The following is a 16,733-nucleotide window of genomic DNA, read 5'->3' as shown; positions in this document are numbered from 1 at the left end:
GGTAACCTCCTATCATCACATGAAATATTTTCATGAATAATTTAAATAATTCCTAGGAAAACCTTTATGCACTTAAAAGAATCCATGTCAAAACATACAGATTTGTCTAAAAACCTCATTCTAAAAGAATGTCTTCTCTTTATATCAGATTCATCTTTTAGATGGGAAAAAAAGGCCACTGTGCCTTTGACTTACTATGATTTAATCTGTATATTATCTCCACGACAATGTTGGATAAAAATCATTAAAAATTCTTGAAACACAGATACATAGAGTATTATAAATACTGAAAAACATTTGGCCAAGTGTAGATATACTCTTGTGTAATCACAATATTCCTCTCACTTCAAATTCATCTGATCTGCAAGCAGACACTTAATAAATGTCTGTTTTTGACTAATGTTGTGTCATATTTTCCTCTAACTTGAATAATATAAAATACCTTTCTCTGTAGCAGAAAAAAACAAAAACTCACAGCTTTATCTTTGAAATGAATGAGGTTTATGATATTTTGAAAATGATGTGCAATTTCTTTTTCATTATCTGGAAATGGCAAGAGAGATGCTAGGGTTAGGGATAAAGAAGCCAAGCTACAGAAATGAAATAGGATATGGTTAAAAGCATCAGCTTGCCAGGAAACACTCATCAGCCCTACAGTCCATCAAAATGAGGGTGTCAAACAAATGAGCTAGAAAACAAAAAGTGTGGAAGCAATAAAACAAGCGAGGCAGACCGTCAGAAAAGAGCAAAGCACCTAGGACAATGCTGCTCAAATTTCAGAGTTAAGAAGACACACCTGATGGGACTATGAACGCTTCTAGGTTCCCTGGCACTATCCCCAGAGAGAGTACATCTGGTAAGTCCCAGACCATTCAGTAGATTCTGATGCATTGTGGTGTTTTGTTAACACTGGAAGTCACACCGCTTTGGAAGCCTGAGCTCAGGCACTCAAGTGCATAGAACAGCAACTCTGGTGACACGGGGATGAAGATGAGTACAGGGCCTGCTCTATGAGACCTCTAGGTGAGCAGTAGTCCCAACTGCTTCCCAGAGCCCAGGACAGAAGAGGAGTTTACCGTATGTTCCATGGTCACAGTTACACCTGTGCTACGGTTCATCATCACTGAATATTCATTTAAATCTGCATAACATTATTTTGGGGATTTCCTCATAACTTACTCGGTAAAGAATCTACCTGTAATGCAGGAGACCCCAGTTCGATCCCTGGGTTGGGAAGATCCCCTGGAGAAGGAACTAGCAACCCACTCCAGTATTCTTGCCTGGAGAATCCCATGGACAGAGGAGGCTGGCAGGCCACCGTCTACGGGGTCGCAAGAGTCGGACACGACAGCAACTAAACCACCAATGTTATTTTGGGCTTCCTGCATGGCGCTAGTGGTAAAGAACCTGCCAGCAATACAGGAGACATAAGACATGTGGGTTTGATCCCTGGATAGGGAATATCCCCCTGGAGGAGGGCATGGCAACCCACTCCAGTATTCTTGCCTGGAGAATCCCATGGACAAAGGAACCTGGTGGGCTACAGCCCATGGGGTCCAAAGAGTCAGACACGACTCAGTGACTAACATTTAAGCTATATAGTCCTTATGTTTAAAAATCTGTGTAATGGGGGTTTATAGTACTTCAGTAAACTGTTAAAAGAGACAAAGATTGCCTAAAATGGAATATCAGTTTCTCCCCAAAAGGAAGTTGGCTGATGGGACAATTAAGGGCCCTTGCCCTCCCTTGAGCAAATTTACCCAAGTAAGATTATTTGAATCTTGGATTTTGATCTTATATCTTGAATGAAGCAACATTAAGAATGGAAAAATTATTAGAACTTATCCCTGATACTGGGAAAGACTGAGGGCAAGAAAAGGGGGCAACACATGATGAGGTGGTTGAATGGCATCACTGCTTCAATGGACATGAGTTTGAGCAAACTCTGGCAGATGGTGAAGGACAGAGAAGTCTGGTGTCCTGCAGTCCATGGGGTCGCAGAGAGACACAACTGAGCGACTGAACAACAAACAACCCATTCTAGCTAGGGCACTAATGAGACTGTCAAAGAGCTTCAGCTGACTAGACAGCCTTTCGAGCCTGAGAGGGAAGCTCTTCTATTTATCTCATGAACTATTCAATATCTTTTAAATTAAGTTTCCTTTCATTTCTGTTGCCTGGGGCCATATAACTTAAGTAAGATAACCCTTTCAGTAGGCAGGTGCATAGATTAGACAAATGAAGGGGATTTCTTAAGGGTAAAATCTAACGACTAAACCAAAGCTTTAAAATATTACCTCTCATCTGCATTTTACAGTGTTCAAAGTTCTTTTCACTTATTTCATTGACCCCTGTAATAACCCAAACTGCATGTTGAAGAGATCTGGTGCTTTATCCACAAACTAAAGGTTAGAGTCCAGACTGGAAACCAAATCTGCCCGAAAGCCAGGTTTTTTATTATGTCATATGACTTGAGAACAATACATCTCCATTGTTTGTTTACTTAAATTCAACATAAAAGAATGTAATGACAATTTAATGATACAAAACACTAAAGAGACAAGTTACACCTGAGATTTTAATGCCCTTCATATGATGAATGGGGAAATAAGACCCTGAATATTTAAGGGATCTACTTGAAATATAACAATAATCAACCGAAAGTAGAAATAATGCATACTATGTTATACCAGATTAAGATTCCATTGAAGATAATTTTGGTTACTGGAGCAATAGTGTCATCTCTAAGATAGTCTGCATGGTCTGCAGGAGCTCCTGGAAAGACTCAGATAGCTGCTGCTGTTGCTGTTCAGTCATTCAGTTGTACCCAACTCTTTGCGACCCCATGGACTGCAGCATGCCAGGCTTCCCTGTCCTTCACTCTCCCAGAGTTTGCACAAACTCCTAGCCATTAAGTCAATGATGCCTTCCAACCGTATCATTCTCTGTCGTCCCCTTCTCCTCCTGCCCTCAATCTCTCCCAGCATCAGGCTCTTTCCAGTGAGTTGGCTCTTCGCATCAGGTGGCCAAAGTATTGGCGCTTCACCTTCAGCATCAGTCCTTCCAATCAATAGTCAGTGTCGATTTCCTTTAGGATTGACTGCTTTGATGTCCTTGCAGTCCAAGGGACTCTGAAGAGTCTTCTCCTGCACCGCAGTTCAAAAGCATCAATTCTTCAGTGCTCAGCCTTCTTCATAGTCCAACATTAGCTGTTACTCAACATTAGCTCAAGGCTCCTAATGTCCAAAATTCTTGAAGGAACTGTTTTGTAACTGTCATGCCATCAGTCATCCATTCTTGGTCTTGTCTTAACCCCATAAGAGTCACTCTGAACACACATAAAGCTGTCTGTAAGCTGAGCAAAAATCCCTGTTAGCAACTCAAAGAAAGCCCTAAGCATTCTGACTACCTTACCAGGGCCTGAATTCATCCTCCATGACTGTGTCCCTTTGTTTTCTGTGCCTCTGGAGTCTCACCAGATCACAGTTTCTCTTTAACTTCTCTGAAGGGACAGTGCCTGAATACTGTAAAGCTTCCCCCACGCTCTCAATGTGGTGAACTGAGGTGTGCAATCAGGTACTTGTTACAAGTTTCCAACCAACTGGCTGGGCCCTGCTCCAGACAGCATTCCCTCTAAAGTCCTAAAACTCTTAAATCACTGGATGGCTGTGTCTTAGGCAATCATTTTCAAATCTGACTCAAGGAGACTTCATCTTGCCACTCTTTGGAACTGACACTCATCTTCTCTGCCCTGTACCTGGAACTGTGGTCACATCAGATCTGCTGCCACCAGTTTCCTCTGTCCTCCGGTTCCATTTGTCTCTCCCACTCCAAGTTCTATAAGCCCACTGAAGCGGGTGAGGCTGGGACAGCCACTGTTGAGGCTACGAAGGACACAGTATGGACCACACAGCCTTATTCCTCTGAGTAGTTAACTGACCCTGAACAGTGCAAGAAATAGCAACACTTTTAAAGGAATCTCTCATTTCTGAAGGAGCTCCAATTTTTAGGATACACAGGAAGAAGAAACAAAATTATGACAGATTCCATTTCCCGAGAGAACCGAAGAGAGTCTTATGAAGGTTTTATTTTGGTCAAAGTCCTGGCAGAAGTCACTGACAAATCCTGCAGTTTAAAGCAAGTTTGGTGTTTCTTCCAATGTGTGAGTGACAACAGAATGGCAAAGCAAACTTTCCTCCATTTTTCTCAACCCAGCAGGACAACTGTTTTCAAGAAAAGAATTATCATGAATCAACTGTAAAATACACAACCATTTAAACTGATTGAAATAAGTAGCATTCATGCTGAAATAAGAGTGACCCTGAATACTTGAAATGAAAGAATATAGACAAGGAAGAAGAGAAGTCAGATCCCAGTTAGCATTTTAAAAGATTCATGGTGAGAATAGACAAATAGGAGCATTCTCTGGGGTCAGTGTTTGAGGTTTCTTTGCAAATCTGAAAGGATATAGGTTAGGTCTAAATGGAAACCAACAAATTGAAGATAAAAAACAAATTAGTTAATTATAAAGCCCTAAAGATAAAAATAACCCCCTTGGATTTGTGTGATAATACTGGTGTGCGAACATTTTAAATCTTCTTACACTTTAAAAATATTATCTCAACTGCTTACTTTATAACAATAAGAAATTATCCTAGTTGAAAGCTCTTGATCATCTAAATTAAGTCAATTTAAAGAAAAAAATTTAGTTTATTCTTTTGTTGTTGCTGTTGAGTTGCTAAGTTGTGTGCAACTCTTTTGCAACCCCAGGGACTGTAGCCCAGCAGGCTCCTCTGTCCATGGAATGCACCAGGCAAGAATACTGGAGTGGGTAGTCACTCCCTTCTCCAGGGGATCTTCCCAAACCAGGGATCAAACCTGCGTCTCCTATGTCTCTTACACTGGCAGGCAGATTCTTACCACTGAACCACCAGGAAAGCCCAGTTTATTACAGTTTATTACAGTGCTAAAGTAATATATGGGCTCTCCTTGGTGGTTCAGATGGTAAAGAATCCATCTGCAATGCAGGAGACCCACGTTTGATCCCTGGGTAGTAAAGATCCCCTAGAAAAAGGAATGGTTATCCACTCCAGTATTCTTGCACAGAAAATCCCATGAACAGAGGAGCCTGGCGGGCTATAGTCCATGAGGTCACAAAGAGTCAGACACAACTGAGCGACTAAGACACAAAGTAATACAGAGCTCCAACTGCATGAACTGACAATCAAAATTACTACAGTTGCAACCATATTACAGATTCTGAATATCACTCTTCATTGGATTTTTTGTCATTTCAAAAAAATCTTTCTTTAGTGAATCATGAAACCATAAAATTTTTCATCTGAGTGCACCTTAAAAATCGTGTCACAGCCAGCTCCTTCATCTTCGAAATGAAGAAATTCAAATTTAGAGAGATGAAATAGACTTAGAATAACATTCACCATGAAATACCTAGTTTAGAGTCTGAAAATAATAATATCAGAGCACAGGTTTGGAATCTTTCTCTCTCCAGCACTCAGGCTATGGTTATGGACAACTAACCGAAGTTAAGACTGGAGAAAAGATTATCACACTGCACAAACACTGAGCTATCAAAGTTTATGATATACACCATTGTGATCGGCTCTCCCCTTTAAAGATATTTAAAAAGAATAATGACAGCACTTTTTGGAAATAGTTAGAGCCCTCTACCGTTGTCTAGAAAAAGGACCATTTATGGTTCGGTTCCATCCAATGCCAGTAATACTACGCACAGCATAAGACATAACAAAACTATTTTAAGATCAATTGTTGAGTCCGATGACTGTACCTCCCAGCCTTCAATATGAGACTGCCACTCCTCTAAAACTTCCAGCTTTTCCATCTGTCTCTTGGCCTCGTTGATGTTGGAACAGACGGCTTTCATGGCTTGGAGAGCTTCCATGAGTGCTGCATAGTCACTGTGTTTCCTTGGAGTCCGCTTAAGCAACTCCTGTTTATACACAAAACACAAATCACCCTTTGATCTTCAGCTTTCTGGGACAGCAGGTTCAGACTGACCAGGAAACGAAAACTGCAAGGATCGTGAGAGCCACTTTCAGAAGTGACATCACAAACTCCACCAAGAACAAGACCCCAAAAAAAACACTGAATGAGTGTCACCACCTGCACACACCACAGTCACTTTAAATTTTCCCTTAAAATGATGTTGTTTTTAAAAACTAAATTAGATGTCTCCTTTCAAACTATCAAATATCTCACCTACAGCATGTAATTTTTTAATATGATTTATAAGTTTGTATAATTTTTATGTTTGACTTGAGCTCCAAAATGAGGACTTCTTTATATGTTGATTTCATTTCCTAGTGTTTAAAAGAATGGTAAACCATCAAACGAAAATATCCTATAATTTAAAAAATAATTTAAGTCCCTTACTTTCTAACACTTTTTGAGAAACTATAAAAAAGTGTCATAAATAAAGCAAATTTTTAAAATGTCTTATATTCTAGTAAAACAAGTAATTTATAAATTCTGCAATACTCCATCATTAAAGGAGCAATTTATGCTGTTTTTGCCAACAACTTGGTTGTTTCTCTCTCAGTTTATTCTCTACAATGAATTCTATACACCCTTCAATAGCTTTTTCCTTTTTTCCTTTTTCTTTTTTTTTTTCATTCAGGATATTAGAACTAGAGTAATCTTTAATCTTATAAAAGGTCTTATTTAGAAGCACAAAATTAAACATCTTCACCCACTGTCTAGACAGCTGTGACCACATTGCTTTTTAATTAGTCATTTGTTTCCTTACGACAGTTGCCATCATCATGTAACTAACACAATTAGAGAAATCCGGAGGCAAATCTTGAAGAGAATTTTCTAAATTCTTAACACAGTGGGAAAATATGCAGTTGTTATGCTCTCTTGATGTTCTTTATTGTTGAAAATTCTGCCATCAACTTTGACCCTGCATTCAAAATATTCACACTCTGTTTGACAGAACCAGCACCAAAAGGATCCACATTACATCACTGCCAAGGTCAGGTTTAAAAAGTTATGCTGGATCACAAATCCATAAAAGAGAGATGCAAGCTTCTCCAGAAACCCTCAGGTCTTAGAGTTACTTGTAAATTATGTGAAGTGGTGAAGGCAGTCTACAGGCTATAATTGGGGGCTCCCATGGGCCTGTGCCAAGTGAGATCTCTGGAGTTGAGACATGAATTTAGATACTGTGAGACAGCAAAAGAAATGACCAGTAATAATCTGTCAGTTACTGGCTATGAACCCTGTGCTGGTTGGCCAACCCAGTAATTTCAAGTTCTACAAATAAGACCAAGGTATCTTTTCTTTAAAACACTGCCTAATCCCCTAATGTTTTCTAATGAATAAATAAAAACCATCCCAAATTAAACAGAATACCAGCTCAGTTTTTCAGTTGATGGTACAAAGTTGAAAAATATCAATACCAATATATATACTGCACAAGTAGTTTTTTCCTGTTTATCTGTGAAGATAATTTTTCAAAAAGCAAAAAGATGTCATTTCTCCATGACTTGTAGATACTCTGAATTGACCTTTCTTCCTAAAGCAAGGATATGTCCATGTTCCTATCTCTGAGGCCACCTGAGGTCATCCTTGGTCAGAAATGAGTTGATTTAGAACAACCACATGACTTGATATCTTTCTTTTAATATCACCATCCCTTCTGATTCTTAAAACAAATCCTCGGGATTCCAAAACCAGGAGTAGGAATAAGAGGAGTGGTGAGAATGCATGCAAATTTGTCACCAAATCAGAGGTAAGAAGGGACTACCAGAAAGATGGAAGTCACATCTGCATCAACCCTGTCTGCTCCCTGAAGACGGTGCCACAGTTCCACAGACCTGGACATCCCTGTGCTAGCTTCTCTCTATGCGAGCTAACCAAGTGATTTACACTTGTTTTCTTTTAATAAGAAATCCTTTTCAAAGAAAATTTTCATTGAAATCTAATGTAAGCAACTGACAAAATCTATAATGAAAAAATGTATTTTTAGTTCAAATTCATAACATCTATTTCTCAAAAAGTAAATCAATTAAGAATGCCAGTTAGTATATCCATAGCATTTCTGAGTTTGTTTTTTAATTTAGATACTAAGAAGTAGTTAATATATTAAAATAAATCAGAATCAAATGCACATGAGTAATAAATGATTTGTATAAAATAGCTTAATCAATTATTAGGTACTCCTTTATGTATATGAATACATATGTACGTATATCTATGTATACATAGACATACATATATACACATATGTATACATAGATATACATGCACTTACACATTCTTTTAGGTATTTATTATAATTTCATATCATCATCATTATTTCTGTTTCATACATGAAACCCACGCCTTTAAAAGGTTAGATTACAATCTCACTCTTGCAGCTAGTAAGCAGAAGGCGTAGGACTTGAACTCAGAACTCAGATGTTCAACCACTACCCCCAACTGACTATTCAGATGCCACATTTCCAAAAAAATTCCTTTCCAGAACTGCTATTCTAATCTATTCAATATCCTTATATTATGAACAATATTTAGTACATTACAATGTGTTTTCCATAATAAAACTTTTGATCATTTGTAATGAGGCCATGGATCTATGATCATAGGCATTTCCTGTCTTCCAGAGGCAGAGTTTTCTTATAACTGTCTTTCCATGTTCTATCATTTATTATCCCATGTGACCCACTCCATTACCTGTAATAATGACCGAAAAACCCAGGCTCTGAAATTATGTAACTTAGCCTTAACTTTATTAGCATCAAGAAGTCAACAATGGTTGAGGAAAGGAAAAAAAATTCACCAACAGCAGGTTTACTGCAGACAAAATAAAGTGCTATATAAACTGGTCATAATGTACTTAATGGGATTTATCTTGGAACTAATGTGTTTACACTAAAGGTAACTCAAACAAGTTTTTTTTTTTTTTATGAAGAGCACAAAAAGTCTCTATTCCCAGACATTTGTTCCCTACTCTCTATATAAATTAGTGACAAAATAGCTATTTTTCCCCAATAACTGTATTTGTTTTTTCTTTAGAATGTCAGACCATTTAAAAGAAAATTTTTATTTTTAAAAAGATCATCAGCAAAAATATACAGGTACAAGAGAAATGCAACAATGAAGAAAACACATAAAGTACCTTCAAAAGTAGAGGGTATTTGCATATTCTTTGTATTGGCGTTACCAAGTATCCTTCCAGAGGGACATCTGTGTTCTTCCGTCCTCCGAGCAGCATGCAGTTCTGGGGTGGAAATACAGACAACGAATTATATTTTTAAGCCTGATTCTCTCATAAACTTTTCTGTTGAAAACCTGTGAAAGCATGTCTCTATATAACTTCTGTCTCTGAGAAATGCATGTGGTGTACATGCTCAGTCATGTCTGACTCTTTGTGACCCCGTGGACTGTAGTACACCAGGCTCTTCTGTCCGTGGGATTCTCTAGGCAAGAATGCTGGAGTGGGTTGTCATACCCTCCTCCAGAGGATCTTCCCGATCCAGGGATTGAACTCACATCTGCTGCATTGCAGTCAGATTCTTTACCACTGAGCCACTGGGGAAGCCCGAGAAAAGCACATTTAGTTACAAATAAAATTTACAGGAGAGAAAGGAAATAATTTTGCATTTCAGTTTAGAGACCTGTGTTTTGAGTCTTTATCTTGAAAATGAATTCACATATATCCAACTGAATATGAAGTCTGAGGAAGAAGACAGAAAGTAAAAGATGGAGGAATGAATTAATGGAGAGATGTTGAATGGATGGACGGATGTGCTGAGTAAAAGAAATAAACAGAGACGGAGGGATGAATTAATGGAGAGATGGATGAGTGGATGGATGGATGTGCTGACGGATGAATAAACAGATGCACACGTGCATATACACATCATGCTTAGGGAGAGGTTGTGTAGTGATGCAGAAGGTCAGGCCTGAAGATGACTGGGTTCTCCCCATGCCCTGCCATTGGCAAGCGGTGCAACTTGGACCAATTTCAAGGTTCTACTTTTCCTCTCTGTTAAACAGGCCAGTTTTAATCCAGTGATCTCTAAGCCACTTTGAGCTGTAATACCTCACCAATGACACTGGCCAGCCAGTCTCAGAGAAGGAGGTCAGATATGATCTCCACAGAGGCAAGATGAAAGAAGAAAACTCAAAGCCAACAATCACACTGAAATGAAATGGGAGCAGCTTCCGTTTACTAAAAGTGACAGTCAAGAGAATCGATGCTGATAAAGACTTGATCCTCTTAAGCACTTCATCCTTATTCTGTGTTTAAGCTGCAGTGACAATATAAAAATTTTAAAAAAAACAATGGTTTTAATTTAAAAAATTTTTACAAACTTTTTTTGGCTGTGCCACAAGACTCATGAGATCTTAGTTCCCTGACCAGGGATTAAACCTGGGCCCTGGCAGTGAAAATGCCAATTCCTAACCGCTGGACTGCCAGGGCATTCCCTAAAAAATAGTTTTGAAAGTGATGTCAAAACCTGTTTCTGAAGCACCTATCACGGTGACTGGCACAGACAAAGCAGATAATAAATATTCAACAGAGGAAGAAAAGGGCTCCTCAATCATCATACTGACAACTTAATAACCTGTATACCACTATCTTTTAAAATACAGTCTTAAATTCAGCAAGAGGAGAGACTGAGTGCTGAGCAGGAAAGGAGATAAAAGGAACAGTGATGGAAGCAGAACAATGCCCCCCGCCCCCACTGCCTTGAGCAACTGAGTTCAGCTCCAATCCGTGCAGCCAACTGGGCAAAACCAGCTCCGTGACTTTCACTTCACCAGCAACCTTAGACAGAGCAGCAAATAAGTGTCCCATTCAAACCTGTTCTAAGGGGTTTCAACCCCTCTTGCAATCAGGTCATCAAAATAACTCTTTCCACCTGTTATGGTACTATCCCCAGAGGAATCCTATATATTAATAACATATCTACATACCATTCTACTTCCAGTGATGTTTCGGTGTTCCCATAGAGTGAACACTCCTTATACATGCAGCCACCCCCTGTACCTAGCCCTGGGCTAAAGCACCCTAAGCAACTCATGACTGTCTAACTTGCTACTGGGGCTTCCCAGATGGCTCAGTGGTAAAGAATTCACTTGCCAATGAAGGAGACACAAGAGACGTGTGTTTGATCTCTGGGTCAGGAAGACACCCTGGAGTAGGAAATGGCAACCTGCTCCAGTATTCTTTTCTGGAGAATTCCATGGACAGGCGAGCCTGGTGGACTACAGTCCATGGGGCCACAGAGAGTCAGACACAACTGAGTGATTAAGTAGCAGCAACCTGCTTTTATTTTCTTATCCATTAGTCCTACATAGACTACAAACTCCCTTCTTAACAGCTGGGGTTGGTTGTCATTTTATTTCTTCTTAAAATTTTTATTGGAGTATAGCTGATTTACAATGTTGTGTTAGTTCCTGCTGCACAGCAAAGTGAATCCATCATATATATACACAGATCCACTCTTTTTCAGATTCTTTTCCCATATAGGTCATTACAGAGAACTGAGTGGAGTTCCCTGAGCTGTACAGTAGGTCCCTATTAGACTGGCTTGTGAGAGTCACCTCTCTACTTATGTAGACAGAAAATATATTTCCTAAATAAGCTCCCAGAGAATCCACCAATCCTAAAAACTTACTCAGGTGATGGCATATGCAAGTACCCAAAATTATAACATCATCATCCCATATCTGTAAACCCTTAATGTTTTCCAAACGGTGATTGCTATTATCCCTATTTAATGAGTAAGGAAAAGGACACCAGAGATGTAATGAATTTCCTAAAGTCATCCAGATAATTAGTGTCCACTTAGTGCCAAGGCAAGAACTATCAAAGCCAGGATCTTCCTACCAGCAGCATCTGGGACTTGGGATATGTAGCGGAGACCCAGCTCTGCTGAGAACAGAGTGCCCTGAGGGGTACAGCAGAGTTCTGAGACTTCACAGGGAGCTCCATTAGTCCAAAGGTGCAGGAACTTCCTCTGGCCATGCCAGAGAGAAGAGATCAGTAAATTCTCTTCCCCCAAACAACTGATGCGTGTGTGCATGCTAAGTCGCTTCAGCCATGTCTAACTCTTTGCAACCCTATGGACTGTAGCCCTCCAGGCCCCTCTGTCCATGGGATTCTCCAGGCAAGAATACTGGAGTGGGTTGCCATGCCCTCCTCCAGAGGATCTTCCTGACCCAGGGATCAAACCATCTCCTGTGTCTCCTGCATTGCAGGAGGATTCTTTTACCATTGAGCAACCAGGGAAGCCCAAAACAGCGGTTATACTAAACTAAATTGTGGGGGCAGGGGGGACAACAATTTCAGGACTCTGGAAATCAACTAAAGTCAACAAATTGAGAAGTGTTTATTCACGAAAAACTGCTGAACTTCAGGTAAGAACAGAGGACTTAGTAGCATTCTTGCCTGGGCCCTTCCCTTTCTTCCCCTTCTTCTCCACCCCCACCAACCAGGGTCATCCTCAGCTCATCCTGCATGGTGACCTGGTCACAGTAGCACTGGCCCTGCAAACCAGCTATCAGAGGGGCCTGCAGAGGGCAAAAATCCCACACCCAGGAGTGTTGGCAATGTAGCACACTGCCTAAGAAAAACGGGCACGCTCACAATTACGCTAGCCCGAGACTTCGGTCCTGCTTGGGGCAAACGTCAGACTGTGTACATGCAGAGAAGAAATGAGATGATGGCCCCTTAAGAAGAAAAACCCAGGTCTGAGTTGGAAACTGCCTGCTCTGTGAATGTGTCCCCCCACACTCCCACACAGATCCAGAAATCAGATGCATCGTGAGGTTCAGTTTACCTCTGACAAATTCCCAACTGACCACTAAGTTAAAAAGTCAGAGGAGTGACGCCTAAGGGAAAAACTAAGTTATAAAACAAAAACTGAGTAAAGACGGGGGCAGCGGCTGCGTATACAAAAGGTACAGATTCTCAAATTCAATCCAGTCAAGTTACTAAAAACAAAACAAACAAAAAAATAATAACCAGCCTCAGGAAATAGGACTTCCTAAGTTAAGATGTATATTGTATTCCCTAGAGAAATTATTAAAAAAGGAAAAGACCTGAGCATAAACTCACTGTTTCAGCAATTCTACTCTAAGTATTTACCCAAGAAAATGAAAATGTATATCCACACACAGACTTGTACATGAATATTCATAATAGTATTCTTTAGAACTGCCCAAACTGGGCATATCCTGACTTTACTAAGAAATCTTTCTCTCCGAAATGACTTCAAGGATCTTCAAGGCCCACCATTACCACAGTCAATTGTTGACCCATTATTCATAAACTGGCAAATGGATAAACAAAACACAATGGAATATTATTCAGCAATAACAATGAATGGAGTATGGATACATGTTATAAAAGGATGAACCTCAAAATCATTTTAGTCAGCAAAAGAAGCCAGGCATTAAAAGATAGTATTGTATTATACTCCATTTATATGAAATCTCCAGAAAAGGCAAACCTAGAGGGATGGAGAGCAAATCGGTGATTGCCTTGAGCTAACAGTGGGAGTAGAAATGAGTTGTAAACAGGTATTTTATTTTTCAGTTTAAATGAGCTGATCCAGGCTCTAAAACCGGATGGTGGAGATTGGCCTCTCGACTCCACAGCTTGCTAAATATCACTGAATTCTATTTACAGTGAGGTTTTCACTGGCAATTATGATGTTTAAGTAACTGCCAAAATATGCATTTATTTGTACTATCCTAAAGAAATTAAACACAGATTTTTCTCTTTTTATGAACAATGAATAAAGAATATATGTAGGAGAAAGGTCGGTCTTGAAAATTCTTTTCTACCATCCCCACGAAGTGTTTCCTTCCTGTCACTGCCCTACTTAGAGCTCTCTAAGCAGCAGTAAATGAAACTCTAGAGACTGGAGGGATATAAAAGCAATGGTGAACTCTGGCATAAACGTCTTCTCTCACTAAGAACCTGTGGTCTCGTAACTCGTCAACCAGGAGAGGGTATGGCAGTGTTTCTCCATGAACAAGCTTCTCCCAACTCTCACTTCTTTTCATTTCATTCATTCATTTCATGTGTGTGTGTGTGTGTGTGTGTGTGTGATTTTAAGAGTATATATCAGACTGGTGAAAAAGTTCATTCAGGTTTTTCCATATAACAGAAAACACTTAATAAACTTTTCAGCCAACTCAATTTATTACTATATGCATTTACTGAAGTACAGTTGATTTACAGTCTCACTTCTTACATTTCTCAAAGGACTCTCTAGCTTCATAGCAGGGATATGTTAAAAACAGATGTCACACAAGCAGTTCTAATACTACCCTGATGCTATTCCTTGGCTCTCAGTGGACCTATCAACAAATAACAGCATATGGTGACGCATAAATATATACTTACCAAAAGAAATGTCCGGATTGTTCTTATTTTGTTAAGTTCAAAGAGCAATTTCTGTGCCTTCTCATGATTACTACAATATTCATCATAGATGCGAAACTTGTCCTTCTGTAAATTCAAGAATACATTAGAGTCATTTTATTAGCCATTTTGAAACATGAAGGGTGATGTTTATGAACAAACTTTATTAAGTGTTTACTACATTTCAAGAGCAATACTGTGTGTATATAGGAATATGTTTATTTTTTTCTGGTCCATGAAGGGGATGGATCTAGGAAGGGGACAGACTTATATTCATTACAATCCAATATGATGTACACACAAAAAAGTAAATGAACCAAGTGCTAGCAGATTACAGACAAGAGAGCATTTAGCTTTACTGGGAGGGCTCAGTTACAGCTTTAGTAAAGATATCATATCCAGGCAAGAGCAGGGAGATGAATCTACAATTCCCCAGCAGGGAGAGGGAAGAATGTATTTTGGTGGAAGGAAAAGCATGTGTCAGATCATAGAGGAATAGGACATAGTGCCCTGCAGGTCACATGCACCAATCTGGACAGTTTAAAAGGGGCACTGACAAAGTAGATGATATTCAGCAACAAGCAACTAAGATAATGACAGACCTTGAAGATGTTACATCTGAAAGGTCATCTCAGAGAGAGATACTTGTTTGCATATAAAAGTAAGGAAGTGCTGCTGCTTCTGCTGCTGCTAAGTCACTTCAGTCATGTCCGACTCTGTGAGACCCCATAGACAGCAGCCCACCAGGCTCCCCCGTCCCTGGGATTCTCCAGGCAAGAACACTGGAGTGGGTTGCCATTGCCTTCTCCAATGCATGAAAGTGAAAAGTGAAGTCGCTCAGTTGTGTCCGACTCTTAGCGACCCCATGGACTGCAGCCCACCAGGTTCCTCCGTCCATGGGATTTTCCAGGCAAGAGTACTGGAGTGGGGTGCCGCTGCCTTCTCCAGTAAGGAAGTGCAGCTACTTTCAAATAGCTGTCATACTTATTATAAAGGATTTATAAATCTTTGTAGCTCCGAAACACAAAACTAGGACCACTGGGTGCAAACTGCAAAGGCCATGATGGGCAGTGACAGGCAGATTTTGGATTAATATAACGATTTTTCCAACAATCAGAGTTATCACTAAAAGTGATCAAGTAAAAGCAAGATGAACAATCTTCACAGGTGCTACAGAAAGGATACGTTCCTAAAAGGAGAAATGTCACACCACCCTGATCTCTAAGCTCTCTTCCATTTATAAGGTTTTCTACAAGTGACAATGATTAATATCTATCAAAGTGATCCAAATCAAAGAGGAAGACACAGAAAAGGTAGTGATCAAAGAGTAGAAGAGAAGTGTGTCCTCTGAAATTTCTAAGACATGCATTTAGAAACACTGAGTGCTATTTTATACAGCCAGCAGAAAATTGATTGAATGACTTTATTTCAAGAGATGGTATGAACCAGAAGAAAACAAACTTCAGAAATAGTTCGGCTAAATTCGTGGCTGACAGATTCATAGTGTGTTACTGAGGAAATGGATGTCAGGGAGCAAGATTCCCATGTGCAACCCAGGACTCAGTAACCCAGCAACCACTCCAGCTGGCAGGAGATCTGCATTCCTTCATGAAGGGGAACAGTCTGGATTAAGTGGACACAAACACACGTGACTTAGAGTTGTACCCAAGGAAAGTGTCATCTCCCTGTACTCAAGGAGTCTCTCTCTTCCATAGAATTATTTTTACGGAATATTTTCTGATACTTAAAATAACATGTACAGAGTCTGCTCACTACATATATAGATCTAGAAACTACCCATCATTACTTTATAAAAGACTAACTAGAAATAAAAAAAAAATGAAAATGGATTTCAATGACAAAATTTTTAAACAGAACACTAATCGTATAGCATTTTGATAAATAAATGGATTCCAATGGGTATTCTGAAAATTAGCAACAGGAGAATGATAGAAATAGAAGCATTACTTTTCTTTCGTCAGTATGAATGCCCTTTAGTTCTGAAAACAATTTTCACTATACAGGTGGCTTCTTACCTTGCAAATCGACTGCATAAATAATTTCAGCTATCATGTGTAAAGAAGTGGAAACGATCATACAAGCATGACATACAATTTGAAACAACTGAGTCCTGACTGGCTTGTTCTTCTTCTGCACTGCTCCGTACAAGCCTCTGAGAAAAATTCAGATGCAAGCGTGTGTGTACCTTGAGGGACCAGGTCTGTTCATCTCTAGGTTTGTCAGAAGTCAATGAACAAGAGAACATTTTGACTAACACAAGGCTCATCACACCATTATAAGAGTGAGG

General features: G+C 39.6%; 1 protein-coding gene across 1 annotated transcript in view; it reads right to left on the bottom strand.

The window, feature by feature from the left end:
- PREX2 (phosphatidylinositol-3,4,5-trisphosphate dependent Rac exchange factor 2) overlaps nt 1-16,733 on the bottom strand; it is a 293,528-nt gene that overhangs the window by 201,030 nt on the left and 75,765 nt on the right. Inside the window, 3 exon segments of the mRNA NM_001192526.2 lie at nt 5,810-5,971; nt 9,161-9,262; nt 14,408-14,512. Of these exon segments, the coding sequence (NP_001179455.1) occupies nt 5,810-5,971; nt 9,161-9,262; nt 14,408-14,512 (369 nt within the window).

The sequence above is a fragment of the Bos taurus genome, chromosome 14, assembly GCF_002263795.3.
Source record: "Bos taurus isolate L1 Dominette 01449 registration number 42190680 breed Hereford chromosome 14, ARS-UCD2.0, whole genome shotgun sequence".
In the NCBI taxonomy this organism is placed as follows: Eukaryota; Metazoa; Chordata; class Mammalia; order Artiodactyla; family Bovidae; genus Bos; species Bos taurus.
The sequence above is the reverse complement of the archived record's forward strand: the minus strand, read 5'-3'. Positions and strand labels throughout refer to the sequence as shown.